This window comes from Chaetodon trifascialis, chromosome 3, assembly GCF_039877785.1.
Source record: "Chaetodon trifascialis isolate fChaTrf1 chromosome 3, fChaTrf1.hap1, whole genome shotgun sequence".
NCBI lineage: Eukaryota > Metazoa > Chordata > Actinopteri > Chaetodontiformes > Chaetodontidae > Chaetodon > Chaetodon trifascialis.
In genome coordinates this window covers 24,048,447-24,068,275 of record NC_092058.1, presented here as the reverse complement: position 1 = coordinate 24,068,275, position 19,829 = coordinate 24,048,447, and the positions used below count along the sequence as shown (strand labels likewise).

The 19,829-nt window shown below is 41.3% G+C and overlaps 2 protein-coding genes across 3 annotated transcripts; both read left to right on the top strand.

Moving 5' to 3' along the window:
* Positions 1-1,239: 1,239 nt before the first annotated feature.
* On the top strand, positions 1,240-6,598 carry cxxc1b (CXXC finger protein 1b). Its single transcript, XM_070958746.1, has 14 exons — positions 1,240-1,363; positions 2,309-2,424; positions 2,529-2,629; positions 2,745-2,881; positions 3,114-3,269; positions 3,656-3,799; positions 3,915-4,022; positions 4,148-4,326; positions 4,884-5,091; positions 5,235-5,345; positions 5,471-5,520; positions 5,609-5,705; positions 5,859-6,011; positions 6,178-6,598. The coding sequence occupies exons 1-14, from the start codon at positions 1,361-1,363 to the stop codon at positions 6,322-6,324; spliced, it is 1,710 nt and encodes a 569-aa protein (XP_070814847.1). The 5' UTR covers positions 1,240-1,360; the 3' UTR covers positions 6,325-6,598.
* A 3,147-nt stretch (positions 6,599-9,745) lies between these two features.
* mbd1b (methyl-CpG binding domain protein 1b) lies at positions 9,746-18,823 on the top strand. Of its 2 annotated transcripts, none has more exons than XM_070959536.1 (17): positions 9,746-9,879; positions 10,547-11,126; positions 11,468-11,608; positions 11,843-11,984; positions 12,072-12,361; positions 12,453-12,535; positions 12,675-12,715; positions 13,021-13,161; positions 13,949-14,029; positions 14,157-14,177; positions 14,275-14,367; positions 14,989-15,150; positions 15,246-15,425; positions 15,583-15,663; positions 15,750-15,833; positions 17,551-17,646; positions 17,743-18,823. In XM_070959536.1, exons 2-17 carry the CDS (start codon positions 10,741-10,743, stop codon positions 18,214-18,216), a joined length of 2,496 nt encoding a protein of 831 aa, XP_070815637.1. In that variant the 5' UTR covers positions 9,746-9,879; positions 10,547-10,740; the 3' UTR covers positions 18,217-18,823. The 2 variants fall into 2 exon arrangements, with proteins under 2 accessions (XP_070815637.1, XP_070815636.1); XM_070959535.1 differs by having other exon boundaries at positions 9,749-9,879; positions 12,672-12,715.
* The last annotated feature ends 1,006 nt before the right edge of the window (positions 18,824-19,829 follow it).

Sequence of the window (19,829 nt, the reverse complement as noted above, 5' to 3'; positions counted from 1 at the left end):
AAAATTAAACCTCATCATTCTCTGTATATACCACAGACCCAGAGTCTGATCTGTAGCTGAGGTTTTATAGCTGTTAGTGATGAGTGGACATCTTGGAAATTGCAGAGAAGTTAATCTATTATTAATCACCATTTTGGAAACATTCATAATGTAGATGAAAGGCAGCATGCAGATATCCTGACAGCTAGTGTATGAGAATCTTGATTTTGCTATTCATTCATAATTCATGTCTTCAGGTAGTATTTACCTCACCAAACAAAGAAAAACACATTTTATAATTTTAAATGTGTTATAGTTTAACAACACCTTTAGGTATATAGTAATCAGTTATATGTTATACAATGGATATAAATAGAGCATGATATATTGTCAAACTGAATGAGTCAAATCAAAATTATTTACATTGAATAAACTTTAATTCAGCTCATCTGATCAATGGGATCAATAGCCACAGCCATTAATTGATGAACATATTTCATATTTTGTTATTCATTGCTGCAAAGTACAGGAATCCACAAAGCCCGCTGTGTTTATCTCTCCTTGTTGCTCTCTGTATGTTAAGAGTTTTGTAAAAAACTTGTTGTACTCACTTTTCATGACATGTTCTGGAAGAAGGCGATCCAGCATGCAGCTTTAATCACATGCATCCTTCGCCCAGCAGTGGAGGTGTAACTGCATCTCAAAGGGTTTTCACAGCCTCTCTCTCTCTCTCTCTCTCTCTCTCTCTCTCTCTCTCTCTCTCTCTCTCTCTCTCTCTCTCTCTCCCCCCCCCCCCCCCCTGTGTATGTGTGTGTGGTTGTGTGTGTGCATAAAAACAGGAACAAGAACAAGAATGTCTGTATTTAATTGTCCTGGCATGGGATAAATGAAGTTTGATCTTATCTCTTATAATTTGACTTTTTCAGATGTGTTTTGCCCTGCATCTAGTGTATAGTAGTAAATAATAGTCATATCTAATGTAAGCAAGAATCAACATGATTGTAAATAAAGCAGTATCATTATGTATTTTATATATTTCAATGATATTCTGCATATTGGTCTGTACACACAATACAAGTCATATTGTGTGTGTGTGTATCTCTGAGCCCGAATAAGATACGCGGTTCTTTTAATAAACACAATTAATAACAATTCCAACAGATGGCGACATGCACTATTTTTTTTCATTTGTCACCAGAGAAGAAGACTACCGACCAATGACCAATGGTATATTTACGAGTGGTAACGAGTTTAGCCGATTGTGAGCGATGTTATTTCCGTCTAAACCTTAAAATAATGCTAGCTAGCTGTTGAGCTAACAGGCACAGCGTTTCCCGTTTCACCATATTTGAGTGAACAAAGACTGCGCAGACGTCACATAATGGTAAATATTAACAATGAAGGCTTTAATTTCTATAAAGATTACGATTTGGCAAAATTGGTAAATTCATTTGAACCTTTTGAAATGCCGTTTATTTACATCCGCCAGGAGCATGCTGTGATCCAACTTAAGTTAACTATATATTATATATATTTATATTTAACGCTATATCGTTTACAAATAGCTGGGTTAGGTCATGTCAATACCGAATGCTGTCGCGTTCAGTTCAAATATGTTTTGATAACTTTGTGTTTGGATACAGCAAAAAAACTGACTGGCTAATGTAAACTGTAAACATCAAGTTAGCTGATGCTAACCGATTACTGTGTTAGCCATCCTTAGCACATTCATTAACGTTAGCTAGGTTAGTAAACAAAGCTGCTGTTTATGTTACTCGGTGTGAGTGCTGGTTAACTTCGTGTTTTTTATTATTATTCTTATTTTGTTTTCCCTTTTTAGACACAACAAGCTAGCTAACTAACATTAAATAGCAGGCGCTGAAACTGTGCATCATGGGATATCGTGGTGTAAATTAAAAACATCAGTTATAAAATCTACTGCTTTAGCTTAGTCACAAATGTTAGACTCAATGCTTTGGCGTAATTAACATTTTTACATGTCCGGGTAGGAGTTAAGAGTAGAATTTGTTGTGATAGAGACAGGAATGGGTGTGTTTCTGTGTATTGGAGAATAGGATACTGATTAAGCTTGCATGGGGAAGGAAATTCAATTCATAGGAGGGAACAATCCCCGGTTACTGAGCAGCAGACCGTGTATGGCAGCACAGCGACTCTGCAAACAGAAATGCTAAGTGGCTAACTGCTAAGCCAAACTCACACAAAGTCTTCTGAAAAATGTCTTGCTGCAGCACAGCGATCAGTTGTCATTGACATTAAGTTTAATGTGATCATTTATTATGTGGCATGTAACACCTATGATACTTTTCAGGACAGTGAAATGTCTGACATTGACCCTGCACCAGGACCAGAGACCAGCAGTATGGAGGGGGAAAACGCACCTCTGTACTGTATCTGCCGGAAACCAGATATCAACTGCTTCATGATGTGAGTTCATATCACTACGGCTGTTGTTTTAATGAGTCTGTTACTGCAAATGGATGCAGCCATGCTTATTCATGATTTTCTTTATTTGCCTCTGCCACCGACAGCGGCTGTGACAACTGTAATGAGTGGTTCCATGGGCACTGCATCAACATCACAGAGAAGACGGCAAAGGCGATCCGAGAATGGTACTGCATGAGATGCAGAGGTGATGAAAAACAAACCTTTTATCACAGCTTTTTAGACTGCCATGCTTAACATCAAGTATATCACAAATCACCAGAACAAAGGAGACATAGTTCCATTGTTCTTCCTATCAACAGATAGAAACCCCTCACTGGAAATAAAATATAGATCAAAGAAAAGCCGAGAGAAGGAAGCTGAGCTGGACAGAAGTGAAAAACAGTACAGCACCCCGAGTACTCCAGACTATAAGAGTGAAAGGCGGCGTGGATCCAAAGTAAGTTGTACTTGTGACCTAAATATTTATCAAGGGCATCAAAGAAGTATTTACAAAGGTGACACACAGGTTACTTGGCAGACCATTTTAAAATGAAAATGATAGAGAACATTGCTTTGTGTCACAGCAGCAGCCTCCCATTTTTAAGCAATTGGTGAATACGTGGGGTGTGAACAATGCAAATTTCTTCAGATGTTATGGTCCTCATTGTCCCTTGTTTAATTTTGCTCAGGTGAAGCGTTCAGTCCGAATGTGTGGGGAATGTGAGCCCTGCAGAAGGACTGAGGACTGTGCTCAGTGTGACTTCTGCAAAGACATGAAGAAGTTTGGAGGCCCCAACAAAATCAGACAGAAGTGCAGGTTTAGGCAATGTGAGGTTCGGGCCAGGGTGAGTCACTTCATCTCTATTTTGTGTTCAAATGCGATTGTGCCTCCGAAGTGTCAAAGAATGTTTTCCGTGGTCACCTTCATTTCACTGCCACTTCTCTTTATCATTGAAAAATCTTGAAAGTTGTACATTATCTTTGTACATTCATGTAAGGTCCTGCAATGGTCCTTTACTAGAATGTTACTCTGCAATAATGTTATCATTCATTCTCTACCAGGTCCAAATCATGCAATAGTTATTAAATGAAAAACTTAAAAGATTATTTATTGATTTATTTTTCCTGCCAATCCTTGAAGCGATTAGCCCTGCAGGATCTCTGATGTACCCGTGCAGTCCCCTGTGGCTAGTATGGAAATGTGCAACCTGTTGCTTGTTGTATTGTACAGAAAATGCTGCGCGTGAAGGATGAGGAACTTTCTTTGCAAGAAAGGAGGGACAATTCTTACCACAGACGGAGGCATTACTCTGACGACTACGACAGCGAAGCAGATCTCTACCAGCAGTACAAGGCAGCAGGACTTGACGGCATGGTAGCAGAACATCTGACACCATATTGTTGCTTATTTTAGATGCACTCAGTCAGTAGCTAAAACCTTTGATTGGTAACCATATGCTGAGTCATTGGTCTGTTCTCCTGTCACTCAGGCATGGGCTAGTGATGATGACGATGAGCCCATTTTCAGTCCTGTCATGCGCAAGAAAGCTGTGAAGGTGAAGCACGTCAAGAGACGAGAAAAGAAGTTCGATAAGAAAGTAAGACTTGTTTCCTCATACAAATGATGGCTGATATTTGAAGTGCTGCCAGGTGTTAACATGGTTGATGGTAGTATCACATGTGCTTATGACTGGTCTCAACCCCTTCTTTTAAAACTATCCAGAAAGAGTCACGACGCCACAAACAGAAGCAGAAGCACAAAGACAGAACCAGATACAGCGAGAAGGGTGACCTCCGGGACAACACAGGGCAGCGTCAGTGTCTGGGGCCAAGCTGTGTGGAGGCAGCGAGGCCAAACTCCAAATACTGTTCTGAGGACTGTGGCATGAAGTTAGCTGCCAAGTAAGAAGTCTAACTTTCACCTTTCATGCGTTTATTTCAGTTAAGATAGATGCTGTGTTCTGGATGCCTGCTTAGTTGAAACAAAGCCAACATCAAGTGAGTTTAAATAGAACTGTTATTTATTTGCAGCTCATTTAATTTTTTTTTTTTTCCCAAAACGGTCTCAAAAAATATTTAGAACCTCATTGAAGAGGTCCGTTTAGTATAAAGGAGATGGTCTAATGATACCCCGTTTCTATTGAAACGTCAGGACTGTTGCTCCACCGAGTCCTCAAAGAATTAAATGCTGGTGAAAAGCTGCAGTTTTTGATGACTTGTGTATTGTCTGTTTGATTAATATTACATTACTACATTCATTTATCAACCTGACATGAAAACTCATAATTTCATTAAGCCTTTTCTTCTGCCTCTTTGTCTTTCTTATCAATATCAATAGTGTAGCTTCCCATAGACAGTCTTTCTAAGCTAACTCAGTGAGGATCAAAGGGAAATCCTTATCGGACTTAGTGTTTTTTAAACAATTCTACGCATTGATTAGTGTGCATTTTGATCCCCAGCCGGATATATGAGATCCTCCCTCAGCGTATCCAGCAGTGGCAACAGAGTCCCTGCATTGCAGAAGAGCACGGTAAGAAGCACCTGGAGCGCATTCGTCGGGAACAGCAGAATGCTCGACTGCGCCTCACAGAGATGGAGCGACGTTTCCACGAACTGGAAGGCATCATCGCCAAGGCCAAGCAGCAGGCGGTTCAGCAGGACGAGGAGGTGAGCGGCCTGTCCTAACTGCTGGTTCATGATGGTCCTGTGTGGGTCTTGTGGACGTCAGGGCCGTTCTTTTGTTTATTTAAAGCTGCTGAGAAAGAGCAGTGGTAACACTTTTGGATAAAATGCTTCGGTTGTGTTTGCAGGTGAATGAAGGTGATAGCGAGGACACAGACCTGCAGATTTTCTGCGTGTCTTGTAGTCATCCCATCAATCCAAAAGTGGCGCTGAGGCATATGGAGAGATGTTATGCAAAGGTGACTCTTTGTTTTATTCTGCTCTGGTTATTATTCTTCTTTAAATTTCTGTTTCTAAGCTTCAGATAAATACGCACAAAGCATATGGTCTCTCACGTTTCTTTCCCTGATGCTTATCTTGGCAGTATGAGAGTCAGACCTCCTTTGGTTCCATGTACCCTACAAGAATAGAAGGGTGAGAAAAAGAAAAGCTCTCAAAGTCAATAGCAGTTCTCCCTGTTTCAGTCGGTTAAACAATTTCTAACAATGTATTTTCTCCACAGAGCAACCAGACTCTTCTGTGATGTGTACAATCCCCAAAGCAAAACATATTGTAAGAGACTCCAAGTTTTGTGTCCAGAACATTCCAGAGATCCTAAGGTCAGTGAAAACCCCTCAACCATTTCTACAGCTTGCAGTCTGATCTCCATCATTCACTCAAAACTGTCCACTACTGTCAACACTGATAGTACCAAAGAAGGCAAACATAGGGTCATGTTAACATGGAGGTGTTTTCTTTGGTGTGGTGACCAGATCCCAGTGGATGAGGTGTGTGGCTGTCCTCTGGTGAAGAATGTGTTTGAGTTGACGGGAGAGTACTGCAGGGTCTCCAAGAGGAAATGCAACAAACACTACAACTGGGAAAAGCTGAGGAGAGCAGAGGTGGACCTGGAGAGAGTCAGAGTGGTGAGTCCAGCTGTGTGACTTGCTTTGGTTTTGAAGGACAGAACTTGATGTTTGTTCTTTACATTTGTATCTGTTTCTGTCGATAGCTGCTACTTGAAAATGCATTGACCCACAATGAGTAAAGTGACGGTTATTTACTGTGTTTTTTCTTTTTCTTCTCTCACAGTGGTACAAGTTGGACGAGCTCTTTGAACAGGAGCGTAATGTTAGGACTGCTATGACCAACAGAGCCGGTCTGCTCGCTCTGATGTTGCACCAAACTATTCAGCATGACCCTTTGACAACCGATCTCCGAAGCAACAAGGATAGGTAGTCGACCTAGTTTGCATCTGTTTACGGATCTATGGACCCCTGGAGATAACAGGAGATTTGAGTGCTGAGGATTTAAACTTCTAGAACCGTAATTACAATTTGGAGAGAAACTGATTTTATAACTAGATAATTATTTTAAAATCTTTGTATGATTATTAACTTTAAGATGTAAATGGATATATTTTTCCCTGACTGGTAGATGAAGTAGTGCTTATTAAAAACTGCTGTTTTTTGTATGATTGCCCTGAATAAACCATCTGCTCCAGGTTAAGTGTGTATGAGTGATGTATCTGTTATTTGTTCCATTGTTTCCATTAGCTCTTCGACACAGGATGTTTTCATTATGACTACTGCAACTGAAAAGAACATGTTCTCCCCAAAAAGTGGTACAAAAACACAAAAGCGCTCTTCTCTCCTGACAGAGTTCAGCTCATTCAAAATTTGCAGCTCAGCTAGTAAGCAGAACCAAGAGGACAGAGAACATTGGTTAGTTTTAGCTGCTCTGCAGTGACATCCTGTAACATCCAGGACTGATTTCCTCTTCATATACAAATCCCTTAAAGCTACATCGCTAACTCTGTGATCATCTGCTGCCGGTCTGCTGGAGGTTTCCGGCAACAGTTGAAAGAAAATTGTGGATGCAGCCGTTGTCCATTACGCCTCAAAGCTCTGGAACACACTACCTACAGATATCAGGGCGGCAGCTCGCTGAATATTTCCAAAGAAAGCTAAAAACTCATCTCGTCACTTTAGACTTTCACTAGCTGTGACACAGCTCTGAAACTTTTGTGCTTTTCCTCGCACTTATGCACTGCTGCATTTCTTTTAACTATGTATTCTATATAAGCTATTTCACCTATGATTTATCATTTTATGCTGTGATTTGATGCTTTATCCGTATTCATATTTTTACCCTTATTCTCCTCTGAGTGGATAAAGGTTTCTGAATATGATGGTTTCTGGGGCAACACTGGGTTGTGCCCTGTAGGCAGATAAGACCCACAGTGAGATTACATCCATGAGAAGACGTCCTGAGGGGACTGTGCAATGCCTGCTTCAGTGTAATCAAGACCTGTGGTGAATCAGTATCAGCTGAGATATCCTTATTCTGCTCTATTTTAACATACCTACATATGTTATTGTATGGTTTTATGCATCGTCTTTTTATTTTCATCCTTATCTCAATCCTATCTTACATTTATTTATTTTTATCTGTTTTTATGTCCATTCTGTCTTTTCTATGTAAAGCACTCACTTAGTGCATGTGATTTTTTTTCTTCTAACACACATTGAGCTGCAATTTCTGCATAAACGGTGCGATAGAAATAAAGTTTATTACCTAATTTTGTATGTGTTCTTTTTCTTTTTAATCTGCAGTGCAGAAGTACCATATATACAGTATATATACACACTCACATGGTGGTGTTTAACACAGCAAATCTTGCACATTGAAGGAAAGTCTTCTGTGCACCTGGTCACATCTGTGTTCATAACAGACTACATTACATTTGTCATCCCTGACAAATCATCACTGATTATTTCTCATCAACAGTAAATTTCCAACATTTTTTAAATCAGCTTCCTTAAAGTTTGTCTTAGTTTTCAACTTCAAAAATGCGTTTCTAAGTTGTCTTTTGAATCTGCTCCCACAAGTTAAGTGACGCAGCAGCAGAGACACAGTACAAAAGAAATGGACAGACACAAAAAGAAGACTCCTTCTTCTTTATTAGATGTTTATTTCAACATAGAAACAGGAAGACAAACAGGTGTTTTTCATTTGAACACCTGATAAACTACTAACCTAAATGGTTAAGTCAGTCATTACTTTAATGTTCATATGCCAATGTGACATAAATGTTGTCTTTCAGTGTATGATCCTCCCCTCTACAAGCCATTGGCAAATTTCACCTCATCATGTCAGTCACTGGATGAAACTTGAGTGTATCCCTGAGTGAAAGAAGTGAGAGCTAAATGTCCTCTCCTCCACGTTCAGGACCATTGCCATCTCAAGTCCACTACTAACTCATTTGTTTCATGCAGATTGAGCTGACAGTATTTCAGACAAATCCCTCTCTATGAGCTGCCGTAATCAGAATCTATTAAGACGAATAAATAAATTACATTATCTTTTCCCTCTGAAGAAATATTGTGATGCATATATAACCCACTGTTCTTTCAAGTACATACCAAAACATGACAGGATCATCTATATAAAACAAAAATGCAAGCTAAATTAAGGCATATGGCGTTATGCATGGTTGCTGGTCACTCACCTTTATTCATTGATGACACACGTACGTGAATCCCTAGTGACGCCCAGTGGTAGGACAGGTAACATTACAGTGACACAATTATTGTTAGTTCTAATGATATTGAAATCGAATGGGATAAAGGGTGCATCGGCATGACAAAGTTAACTACAGACACTCAGCGTGAGCCACAATATTTTAGTTTGTGTGCTCCAAGCACTATTCGGCTTGAATACGCATTTCCTAACACCCCTATTAGACAAAAATGGAACAACCCGCTGGCTCTGACAGGTTATTTACATTTTAAGACGCCTAAATGTGACGTGTCTCTGTGTGTTATCACGCATTTTAATATCGTCTCAATACGAAATCCGTCAGACATTAAGGTGCGTTGAATTTTCTTTCTCATAACCAGTGAAGGCAGCACAGTGAAACGACAAAGATGACGCGTAGCATCAAAGAGGACGAAGTTGGGATGAGAGAAGTATTTCCCTGCAATCTGCAGGCCATACTTCTCCATAACCACGATCTGTTGATTAGAAAGTGTCATTTTTCTGTGCAATCCGCTAGTTCTTGTTTGACTTTTTTCCTCCCTGAAGAATATTAGCATGAACTGAGAAATGTGTGAACTACTGGTTTTAGATGTATAGATGTGTGTGTGTGTGTGTGTGTGTGTGTGTGTGTGTGTGTGTGTGTGTGTGTGTGTGTGTGTGTGTGTGTGTGTGTACATATTCTGCCATAGAGATACCACACACATACACAATTTTAATATTAGTCATTTGTATTATATATGGGAATACTATACTGGCAGCTGATACACCTAAAATATACCTAAAAGGACCTGGCTACTGCTAACGGTGACATGTGGCAATTATTTATAGCAGAAGTAAATAAAAATGTGACAAAGTACATCTCAGAATAATTACTGGAATTAGGAATACTCGTTTCCACTGTGGGTCACATCGAAACAGAGTTTTCATTCCACATTATGGCGCCTTACTATCGCATTATAATTCTAAAAGTCACTTGGATTGAAAAACACAACAACTAATTTTACTTGTTGATGGAGAGTATGAGCTATTTGATAACACTTACAGCGTGGTGTTGACAGTTCTCTAGGCGGGGTCAGAACTTCCATCCACGGACTAGAAGGATGTTGATCTTTGGTGTCCAGCCTTCCTTTGTCCCACCGCTGTTTCCGCTGGTGCTAGATGCATGGTGGCTAGCTACGTTAGCTCTACCTCGAAAAGTCAAGTGCTGTCCATTGTAGTCAGAGTGCCAAGCATCTGGGAAATATTACCCTGAAGGTGTGTGTGTTTTGTTGGCCCATCTAAAGGCAAACATCTGTAAACTGGTCTCGACACACAGCTCTCAACACAGAGGAATAATCAGCATATTGGCATAGGGACCATGGAGGAACGCTAACGTTCTAGCTAATGATAACGGTGGCTAATGTTACTCCCGTTTTCAGTTTCAGTATTTATACTCCATCCAATCTTACGTAAGTGGCATTGACATCGTACTGCTGGTATTTGTGTCGCTGAACAAACGTTGCGTATTAAGAAATAATCGACACCAATATCAGAATCAGAGCTTTCAGCAGTAACCACACTTTCACCAGTTGAGGTTAGCTTGTGTCGCTAACGCTGTTTGCCGGCTGGCAGTCGCTGCATCTCGGTGCTAGCTAATTAACCATGGGGAATGGAGGATATTAGCTATATATTTCTGGAATTTGGACTACCACTGTTGACTAAATTGGGACATACGTGCAGTCTCTTCAGTGAGTGTGAGTTGTAAATGCTTTGCAATGTTGTGCTAACGTTAGTCGTGAATGCCTCGTTAAGTCATTGCCATGGAGCATAAAACATGTTTTAGCAGCTAGTTGTTGTAAGCTAACATTACAGTATCATAACATACAGTACTGGACATAAGCTGGTGAATCTCTGTCTCTAAACAAGAGCCTTTTTTTTCCAGGGTATGTCATGATAGACTGAGTGGCTGCTAACCATCTACCTGCCCAAACCTGAGAGGCCAAGGTGAAGTGACCACATCCACGGACAATGTGAAAATACACCACTTTAAATGGGATGTAACATCGACTGTAGAGGATATCTTATTTGTCTCCGGGAAAACACTTTGGACCGTTTGTGGCCTAAACTGGTGCATCAATGAATGAAGAACCCCTTGAGAGCCCTATCCCTGGCAGAAAGCCTGTGGAAGATGATGAGGGACAAGGCACAGACAGAAAGAGCAGCGAGTCAGAAAGCACCTCTGAGGCAGCACCAGCTCTGGAGCTCCTGGCATCTTCAGACACACTCCATACGATGGAAATCCCCAGCTCAGATGCAGTGCAGGAAACCCCAAGAGACATAAAGGAGGAGGCTCAGGCCATTTGTGGTGAGCCTCCTGTTGACTGGTTTGAGCCGCTTGAGGACGATGATGATGAGGCCAATAGTGGTTGTAGAAATGATCCAGATGAAGAAAGCCTGGCAGGAGAAAGTGAAAGGAGTGAGAGTGTGGTGGGCAGCGAGAAGACCTTCTCAAAGATTTATCAGTAGGTTGAATAATGTTGTTTTACTCCCATCTGTGGTCATGGATTAAGATGTTCTCTCACACTTGCTTGTCTGCAGCGCCTGCATATCTAGTACTGTACACTGTTAATAAGCAGCATTGTCTGATTCACGAGAGCTGTCAAGTAATCTTTCATCATCATGGAGATAACAGTATGTGCTGCTGGGCTGCTTTCCTGGCTGAATTCAGCAGGAAGTGTATTTAAGTGAAGGGAATGGTGACAAGATGATGTACACGAACGAGGAGGTTAAAGTTTATAGCTGCTTAGCAAGAACAAAGGTACACATGTGTAACGTGTCTGTTTCCCATCTCTCTTCACTTCAGGCTTCAGGTTCCTCGCCGTAAGCGATCACATCCTGACGAAGGATGGATTGAATGGTCAATGCTTGGAGAGGGTTGGAAACGCAAAGAAGTTGTTCGACGCTCAGGTTCTAGCATTGGACAGAAGGATGTATATTACATGAGGTAAATACTGTTTACTAGAAATGTAAAAAAAAAAAAAAAATCCCAATTCACAGTTGTTTTCAATTCACCATCGTTTTACAGACTAAACAACTCGTTATAGGAAAAAATTGATTTGCAGAAAAATCAATAATAGTGTAACTGTTAGCTGCAGCCCTAATTAATTCATTGAAAAGTTGAAATAAATAGGGCTATTTTTGCAGTTGTAATTTTATTTTATTTTTTTTCTTTTTGTAGTCCGCGGGGTGATCGAGTAAGAAGCCGAGTAGAACTGGTTTCAGTGTTGGAGGGATGTCTTGATTTGTCAACTTTTGATTACAAGACAGGAAAGTTCTACGACGGAGAAGCAGCACCTATAAGGGTTCGAAGCAGACCGAAGGTATCGGCCTCTTTAAGCACTTCCTGCTTCACACATGTGACATGTGCATGTCTCACAGTTAGTTTTCTTCACTTTCTAATCCATTAGAGAAAGATCCGGGAGCGTTCTTCCTCTGAGTCCAGCTGGATGGACAGGGGAGAGGGGGCTGACACTCCAGACTCTCACCACAGACTCACCCCCATTCAGGGACCCAAAACCCTCCACTCCAACCAGACAAGTTTCACCTCACATGGTACAATAGGAACTCCAAACCAAGGCTCTCACAATGAGGATCAACTAGTGGAAGATAAAATTAAACTTCCTCTTCCCTCATCATCATCCAGACCACTCCCGCTCCCCTCCATAAATGGAGAAATTGGGTCAGAGGACAGCACTCTGTAAGTCCATCATCAATCTATAAGCATTTGTTAAAGCTGCTGATGTTAGTAACACGACACATGGACTGAGCATTATTATGTTTCTTTGCAGGGTCTGTGCCAAATGTGGTATTTCCTTCACAGGAACATGGTATGACAAACAAAGGAAGAGGCCCTGTTGTCCCACCTGTTGGGGTATGTCAGTTTATGAGTGTCATAATTCTGAGGCAAACATTGGAATCAGTTAGACACTGGAAACAATCATGGAAGTAACTGCTGACCTTCTTCAAGTTTTACTTATCCAAAGATCTTTATGTCTGTTGAATTCCAGCAGCCTCGAAGACAAAAGAGCATCCGATGATTCGTTTCCGAAAGGTAAAGCATTGTCTGACAACGAGCTGTGTGAATGAACAGCTGCATTTCAGCTGCTGTAATGAGACTGAACTGTAGCATTATGAAGAATATGAAGAAGATTATATGTAGAAGCTATGTTGTTGCAGAACATTGAATCACTTTTGGCAGCGTGAAGTGTTTTTTCATCTTTTTCAAGAAGACGCATTTTCTGAATGTTTTTCTGGAGTAAATATACTGACAAAAGTGTTAAAATGTGCCAGTAAAATACAAAAGTGCATACTAATGAACAAACCTGCTTTTCTGTTCTTGTCCATGTCACCTCGTAGTGGATCCCTTGTGGACAGTGTGTGGGTTGCCACAACACAGTGAATTGTGGGCAGTGTGCCAACTGCAAGCATGGACTGCAGAGCCCCGAGTCCCGCAAACGCATATGCCGGAAACGCAAATGTATATGTCCTATTCGCAAGGTAAGCCGACAGACGCACAAGAGGTATTGTTTATTTTGATGCTTGTTACTCTTAAAGCTACAGTAGGTAAGATCGAGAAGAGAGCAGACTTAGCCTGAAAATTTGAACCAACACAAGTTCCACATCACTCCCCCTCCCTCTCCGCTGCACTCATGCCCTGCCTCCAAGCCCCTCCTCCCTGCGGCGTCTGCGCGGCTGCCGTGACAACTAGTAACGTTAGCCTTAGCATCGGAAACAAGCTAACTCTGCCCAGCCGCTACATCACAGTCGCTAACATACCGTAAGCGCTGCGGAGTGTTACTGTAACAATCACCATATTAGCTTTCTGGTTATTGGTTGTCTTAGCCGTAGCTGTTAGCTGTTGTTGGCAGCGGCAGTATGGGCAGTTTCTTCTTTGCGGTGGCTGTTGCTCCGCCATAGCTTTCACTAGCCTCCTGACGCCGCTCACAGAGCTGTTTGACTGAGCGGCAGCCAGCAGCATGAGCGGAGGCAGGGGGCGGTTCGCAGTGTGTGTGAGTAGTGATTGACATATGTCAGACACTCCCTCAGATGCTCCTCTGGCTCTGATTGGTTGTTTTGTGTCGGGCGTGGTGGATTCTTGCAAATCGCTGTAGGAGCAATAGGTGGGACCAATGGAGCCGGTTTTTTTCACTGATTACATGTTTCATGTTCTGTTGTCTGGGCATAGGGACAGTTTTAGCAAATATGGCAAAAAATTACTTTTATACAAGTTACTTACTGCAGCTTTAAACTTACTTGTGAGATATTTCCCTGTATCTCCCATCAGGGCCCGGGAGGTGGAGGCTTCCTGCCGCAGAGGCCTTATAACGACATTCCTGAAACATTTGACGACAGCATGAGTTTTCAGGTAATAAAAGCTGGTATGATCCACCACTGTGTCCACATTGCCTGTTTTAATGTCATAATAGCCATTTTTTTCTGTGGCAAATTTGACAGATTGTTTTACGGATTTCTTGTACAATTGTATTTTACAGAGCGAAGTTACAGACTCACAGGTAACTTTTGGAATACTACACCAAATTAAAATGAATTTATAATTCTCAGTATTATTGCTGTAACCTTTTTCCCGCCGATGATGTTTTATTCACACAGCACCCGAGTCTCAAAAGCAGTGACACTGAGAACTTCTCAGTCAACGTGGACGTTGATGATGAGGATGACTTGTCCACTGATGATGATGATGATGTGAGTTTTTCTTAACCCGTTTTTCTACAGACCGAAGAAAATAATCCAAGTGAATGTGTTTTCAGAGTGGCTGTTTGCTTTGTTTCTTAATGTGAGGAAGGTTACAGACTCCTCATTGCTCGGCTCAGATCTCGTTTCTGTCTGTTCAGTGAAGCAGACACTTGAGTGGTGTTTAAATCACCTGCTCCATGTTTGTCATGATTTATTCAGTAAGTCTGCTTCCGTTGCACTTAGTCGCATTTTCTTTTCTGTTTATTATGCACAAATTGAAAAAAGAGATAAAAACAGGTGGATGGAAATACACTTTCTGACAGAAAAACAGTCTGCACATTATTTTACAATTGCCATGTTGGTAACTCAGAGATGACTTCCTCATGGCTGTGTGGTTGCATAAATACTTTAAGGAAATGTCTCTTTCTTCTGTACTATTTACTTGACTTAAAAGGCTTAAAAGATTTTTTTTGAGGGGTTTGAATTTAATTAAGCAGACAACATTTGACTAAAATGCCCCATCCTCTTTCTGTATAGTTGACAGATCTACTTAATTGTTGCTCCTTTGTTGACTTGTGTCATAATTTCTTTATATTTGTGCTAAGTTCTCTTTATCATTCTCGTTTTCAGTGGCATAAGAAGAGGAAGCGGCGGTCCTGTGGGGAATGTAAAGCATGCCTCTGCAGGAAAGACTGCGGCACGTGTGATTTCTGTATAGACAAACCCAAATTTGGAGGCAGCAACAAGAAGAGGCAAAAGTGTCGACTACGCCAGTGTCAGAGACAGGCAATGGTAAGACCCTACCAGCTTCAAATCATTGCTGTCATGCAGTGTCAGTGTAATAGTGTTTTTTTCTTTTAAACTATGTCTCTACTTACATTTGGTAGAGACACTTGCTGCCTTTCCAGATGGGACAGGGTGACTATGGGCCAGATGGCACAATGCTGCCAGGGAGGCCAAGACCTCACTACACATACAGCCGAAAGTCAAATTTCAAGAGAAACAAGGGACCACAATCTGGCTTTGACCTCACCGACAATGAAGATGATGACTGTAACTTACAAGCAGTAAGTTTTCAGTGCCTTTGGTGTTCAGTTATTCCTCCTTTGTGCTCGGCAGGCATCAAATTTAGTTGTACTCACCTGCAGATAAAACCCATTAACACGAGAAAGTCATGGAAGAATAAGAGGCTTCGTCTTACTTTAGTTATGTTTCACTGTTCAGATGAATTGGTGCGCTGAGCCTGCCAGTGGTAGCAAACACCCCTATGAACTGAATGTGAGAAACCACCAATCATCTATGCAGGTTAGGAAACAGATGATCGTCTCCTTGTTTCTGTCACCCAACACTTAGCTCACCAAACAGAACGCCAACTTAAGTTTGTCTTACAGCAGTTGAACCATCTGGATTTCGGACAGCGGAACGGGCTGCCCGACAGAGTCCCTTACATCAGCAACCACAACAGCTCTGAACTGGTAAGTTTATGCTCTTCCTTTGTTTTTGTTGTAGTAAAAATGCCCTTTCATCAGGCCAAAAATGGGTTGAATGCAGGAGCCTTGAGATATGTCCCACAGCTCTTCTGTAGATATTTGCTGCCCTGTGCTTAACTGCACTAAACCTGACTCATCGTGTGTATTCGTGGCCTCCAGTTGACACTTGTTCACAAATGCTTCCGGCGCCATGTCCATTTCCGTATGTGTATCTGTTGTCATGCTGTTCTTTGGCCTGTGGCTCAGTGTGATGAATCCAGGCCTGGTTCCATCTCTGTTTGACTTTTTTTTTTTTTTTTTTAAATAAACCAGTCCATGGTAATGCAATCTGTCCATTTAAGTGTTCCTCTCGGGTCCATGAATCTTTTTTTCATTGGGTGTCTTTGGGGACTGATGTCTGTTGTCTTGTCTCAAGTTGGAGTGGTCTCCTCTCCCTGTCCTCTGCTGTAGATGCAGACAGGAAGCATGAAGAGAGAAAGCGAAGGGTGTGACACGCAACAAAGGCAGACAGAATTGAAGTAGGGTTGTTGCAATTATATGGTACACATCCTAACCACTTGGCACCAGGCCACCCCCAAAAGTTATTCTGATCTCCTCTTGAAGGATGCACATCACTGCCAAGCTGTTTGCTCTACGTCCCCGTCACGCCTCTCCTCTTGGCTGTCCGACATTTTGTTCTTGTGGTCGCTTGTTTTGCCAGTCACTTGATTGGACCAAGATATGTGATACTTCATGACCCATCATCAGCACTGCCGCTTTCAGTCCCTGTCTTTTTTAGCCTCGCCTATGCGAACTGAGAGTAGAAAATATTGCAGATCTTCTTATTTGAGCCCTTAACAATCAGTTTTTCCTTTTACAATCCTGATTCCAAGAGTTGGAACACAATGTAAAACATAAATAAGACAGAATGTGAGAATTTGCTAATCATTTTTGACATATACTTAATAGAAAACCACACAAAGACAATCTATTTAATGTTTTACCTCATCTTTGATTTTTGTAAAAATATGCTGATTTTGAATTTGATGCAGCAACACGTTTCAAACAAGTTGTGTGGAAGCTAATAATGTTGTTTAGTATAGTGTGCAGGCAAAGGCCGTGAATTAAGTCTCATGCTGATCCTGGTTCTGTTGCAAATACTTGTGTCGTACAAATGATTGTTTCAGTATTTGTGAGATGTACAATGTGTTGAATGCTGATGAGGCAGACATAATAAAGACTGATTTGGGGTTTTAATGTGATATTAACGTAACACCTCTCTGTAACAGTTTCTACAAAAACAGAGGATTATAACCTTCGCGAGATTTGGATTTTCTAGCAGGGTGTTTGTATTAGACTGCATTAGCTTTAGCTTGGTGGATTTAATAAACTGGCAAATTGAGTGTAAGATTGCACTGCTAGTGCAAGAAATGAGCCACCACCACATCAAATCCAGTTTGTACTCAGTGGAGGTTTGGATATGTCCCCCCATGAAATATAGTGACATGGGGTAAATACTAGGGCTGCGTATGCATCCCATGATGGTCTGTGATCTAATAAAAACTGTAGATACATATGTGCACTTTAAAGCTGATTTGAAGCAGCAGTTTCACTTCAGCATTGGTTTTATATCATTTAATTGGTCTTGAATTACAGATTAAGTTTTCACTGTCAGTAGTTGTAGTTAATAGTCGAGCTCATTAGTTCACCCTCATCAATCCAGGACCAGCTAAACAGATGGGATGCGGAGAAGTCATACAGAGATGGTCAAAGGCACGTTGATGAAGATGACAAAGAAGAAGAAGAGGATCTGCCGATGGCAAGTGTCCTCCTGAGACTCTTCATATTAGTCTGAATAGCTGTAGATAAAGCAAACGGCTGAGTGTCTTTGTTTTCACTGTGCTGCTCTCCGCAGATCACACAGATCTTCAGTTTGGCGGATAACTCAGTTGGGAGTGTTGCAGATGTGGAAAACCAGCTAATGAAGCTGCTGCACTCGCTGCGCTCCTCTGTACTGCCAATCCTCTGGTATGCCATAATGGTGGAGGGCCCGCAGCTGCAGCTCATCCAGTGTTCCAAACAGTCCAATATGACCGACACCATGGTGCTGATCGACCCAGGCTTCTGCTATCAGGTCACCGTCCAAAAGCAGCCGCTGCTTCCCACCCACCCGCTGTACGACAAGTACCCAGGACGCTTAACCTCGGTGAGTGAAGTGGTCACTCTGCTTTTGGGCCTGGAGAAGTACGTTGTGTGCCAGGGACTGCCCCCCAAAGAGCCATTTCCTAATAAACACCCACTCATACTGGAGCGAGCATCAACATGTGATTTCTTGGTTAAGAGAAGAGTGAGCATCTGTAATAACTGCAGAGCGCTGCGAGGACTTTAACATCCGCAGAGACGGATCGTGTGTGACCACAGTGGAGAACAGCAGCAGCAGCAGCAGCTCTTTGGTGCAGCTTTGTGCCATTTTTTCTTTCTTTTTTTTTTCTTTTGGTAACACAGAAGATGTTTTACTGACTTACCTCTGGACTGTAATAGTATGCTTTGATTATTTGAAGAATCACCAAAGGCATTCCAGGAGCTGTGACATTGTAATCCAGGCGTGTTTGTTCTCAGATGTATTGTGTTATTTTGGTTTAGGAATTTTCTTCATGACTGTTATGCCAGACTTTGAGCAGTGTGATGGCGAGTGCTGAAATCCCTTAGCCCTCTGGGTGGTTATTGTGCTGCTGGTTGTTTGCCACTCTTACTTGAGGAATCTATAACCCCCACATCTTCTCTCTCAGCCCAGAAATGAAATTATTAGCTCTTAATACTGACATTAAGTTAATGATTAAACCTCTAAATTATTATGTACACCAGTACGTGCATTTAAAAGAAATATCCAAGACTCTGATTTCATTAGACAACTCACAGTGTTTATAAAAAATGGATTCCTCCCCTGTGCACTTTTTCAATAGAACCTCAGTGGATAATATAAAAAAACAGAAAAAGGGAGAAAATAAATCAAATTTACAAAAATATAAACAAACATAACAGTTGAGTGAGTGCCAAAGTATTGCCTTCCTTTATTATGACACACCTAAATCATGAAAGGGGAACACAAAGCCCCAAAGTATTGAATCAGATCGAATCAGAATGAATTGAATGAATCAGAAATCCTTTATTTATCTCCATCAGGGATAAATAAAGGATTTCTGATTCTGATTCTGATTCTGAATATAGATCGCTTGTGTTTGCAAAAAGTACCAATTGAAAATGATACTGGAACATCTTGAGGACACTGATTATCCCCCAGGTCAGGTGTGCTGACCCTCATGGCTCCATCGCTGAGCTGAGAGACTGTTCAGACAACAACTGTTGCTTAACAGATGCAGCTTGTGGCTGCCAGAAGACACGTAGGAGACTGAAACCAAATGAATGAAGCTCCTGTGGTCAGTGCAGACATCATCATTTACTCAAGAAGAAGAACCTCTTAAAAAAAAAAAGCACCTCTATTTAATATGAACTCAATAGGAGTTAATACTTAAGCAGTCATGAAGTTTGTGTTACATGTTTGTTATATTTTAGATTCATTTGGTGTCAGAGAGTCTTTCTTTCAGATTATAAAGACTACTTCCATCCCCTCTGACCCAGCGTTCAGTGAACGACATGTCAACAGGTGCAGCGCTTTTTAGAAACACTGGAATTGCGACGCAGTTGAAGTATTCTGTTAACAACTGACAAACGCGTGAAAAGATTCATTCCGTTTATCTTTACCACTGCTTAGCAAATGCCAAGGAAAGCACAGGAATCCTCATCATTTGTGGGCTGCAGCGGATGCTTTTGCACCAAAGAAGACACAACGCTGGTTTTGATTGGCAGTCAACACCTGACATATGCTGAAACACTTCCGTTAGTATATCCTCGTGGAATGTATTTTCCAAAGGTCAAATGAAACTGGTGGCGCAGCCACAAGTCCTCTTCCAGATCATGGCACTCTGTATTTTTTCAGTTGAC

Bases quoted from the DNA above. Each gene is read 5' to 3' on its own strand.
- cxxc1b (XM_070958746.1), top strand. The intron at 2,425-2,528 runs GTGAGTTCATAT...TGCCACCGACAG, and splicing joins GATATCAACTGCTTCATGAT to CGGCTGTGACAACTGTAATG. The intron at 4,327-4,883 runs GTAAGAAGTCTA...TTTGATCCCCAG, and splicing joins GGCATGAAGTTAGCTGCCAA to CCGGATATATGAGATCCTCC.
- mbd1b (XM_070959535.1), top strand. From the start codon at position 10,741: ATGAATGAAGAACCCCTTGAGAGCCCTATCCCTGGCAGAAAGCCTGTG. The intron at 11,985-12,071 runs GTATCGGCCTCT...CTAATCCATTAG, and splicing joins GGGTTCGAAGCAGACCGAAG to AGAAAGATCCGGGAGCGTTC. The intron at 17,647-17,742 runs GCAAGTGTCCTC...TGCTCTCCGCAG, and splicing joins AAGAAGAGGATCTGCCGATG to ATCACACAGATCTTCAGTTT.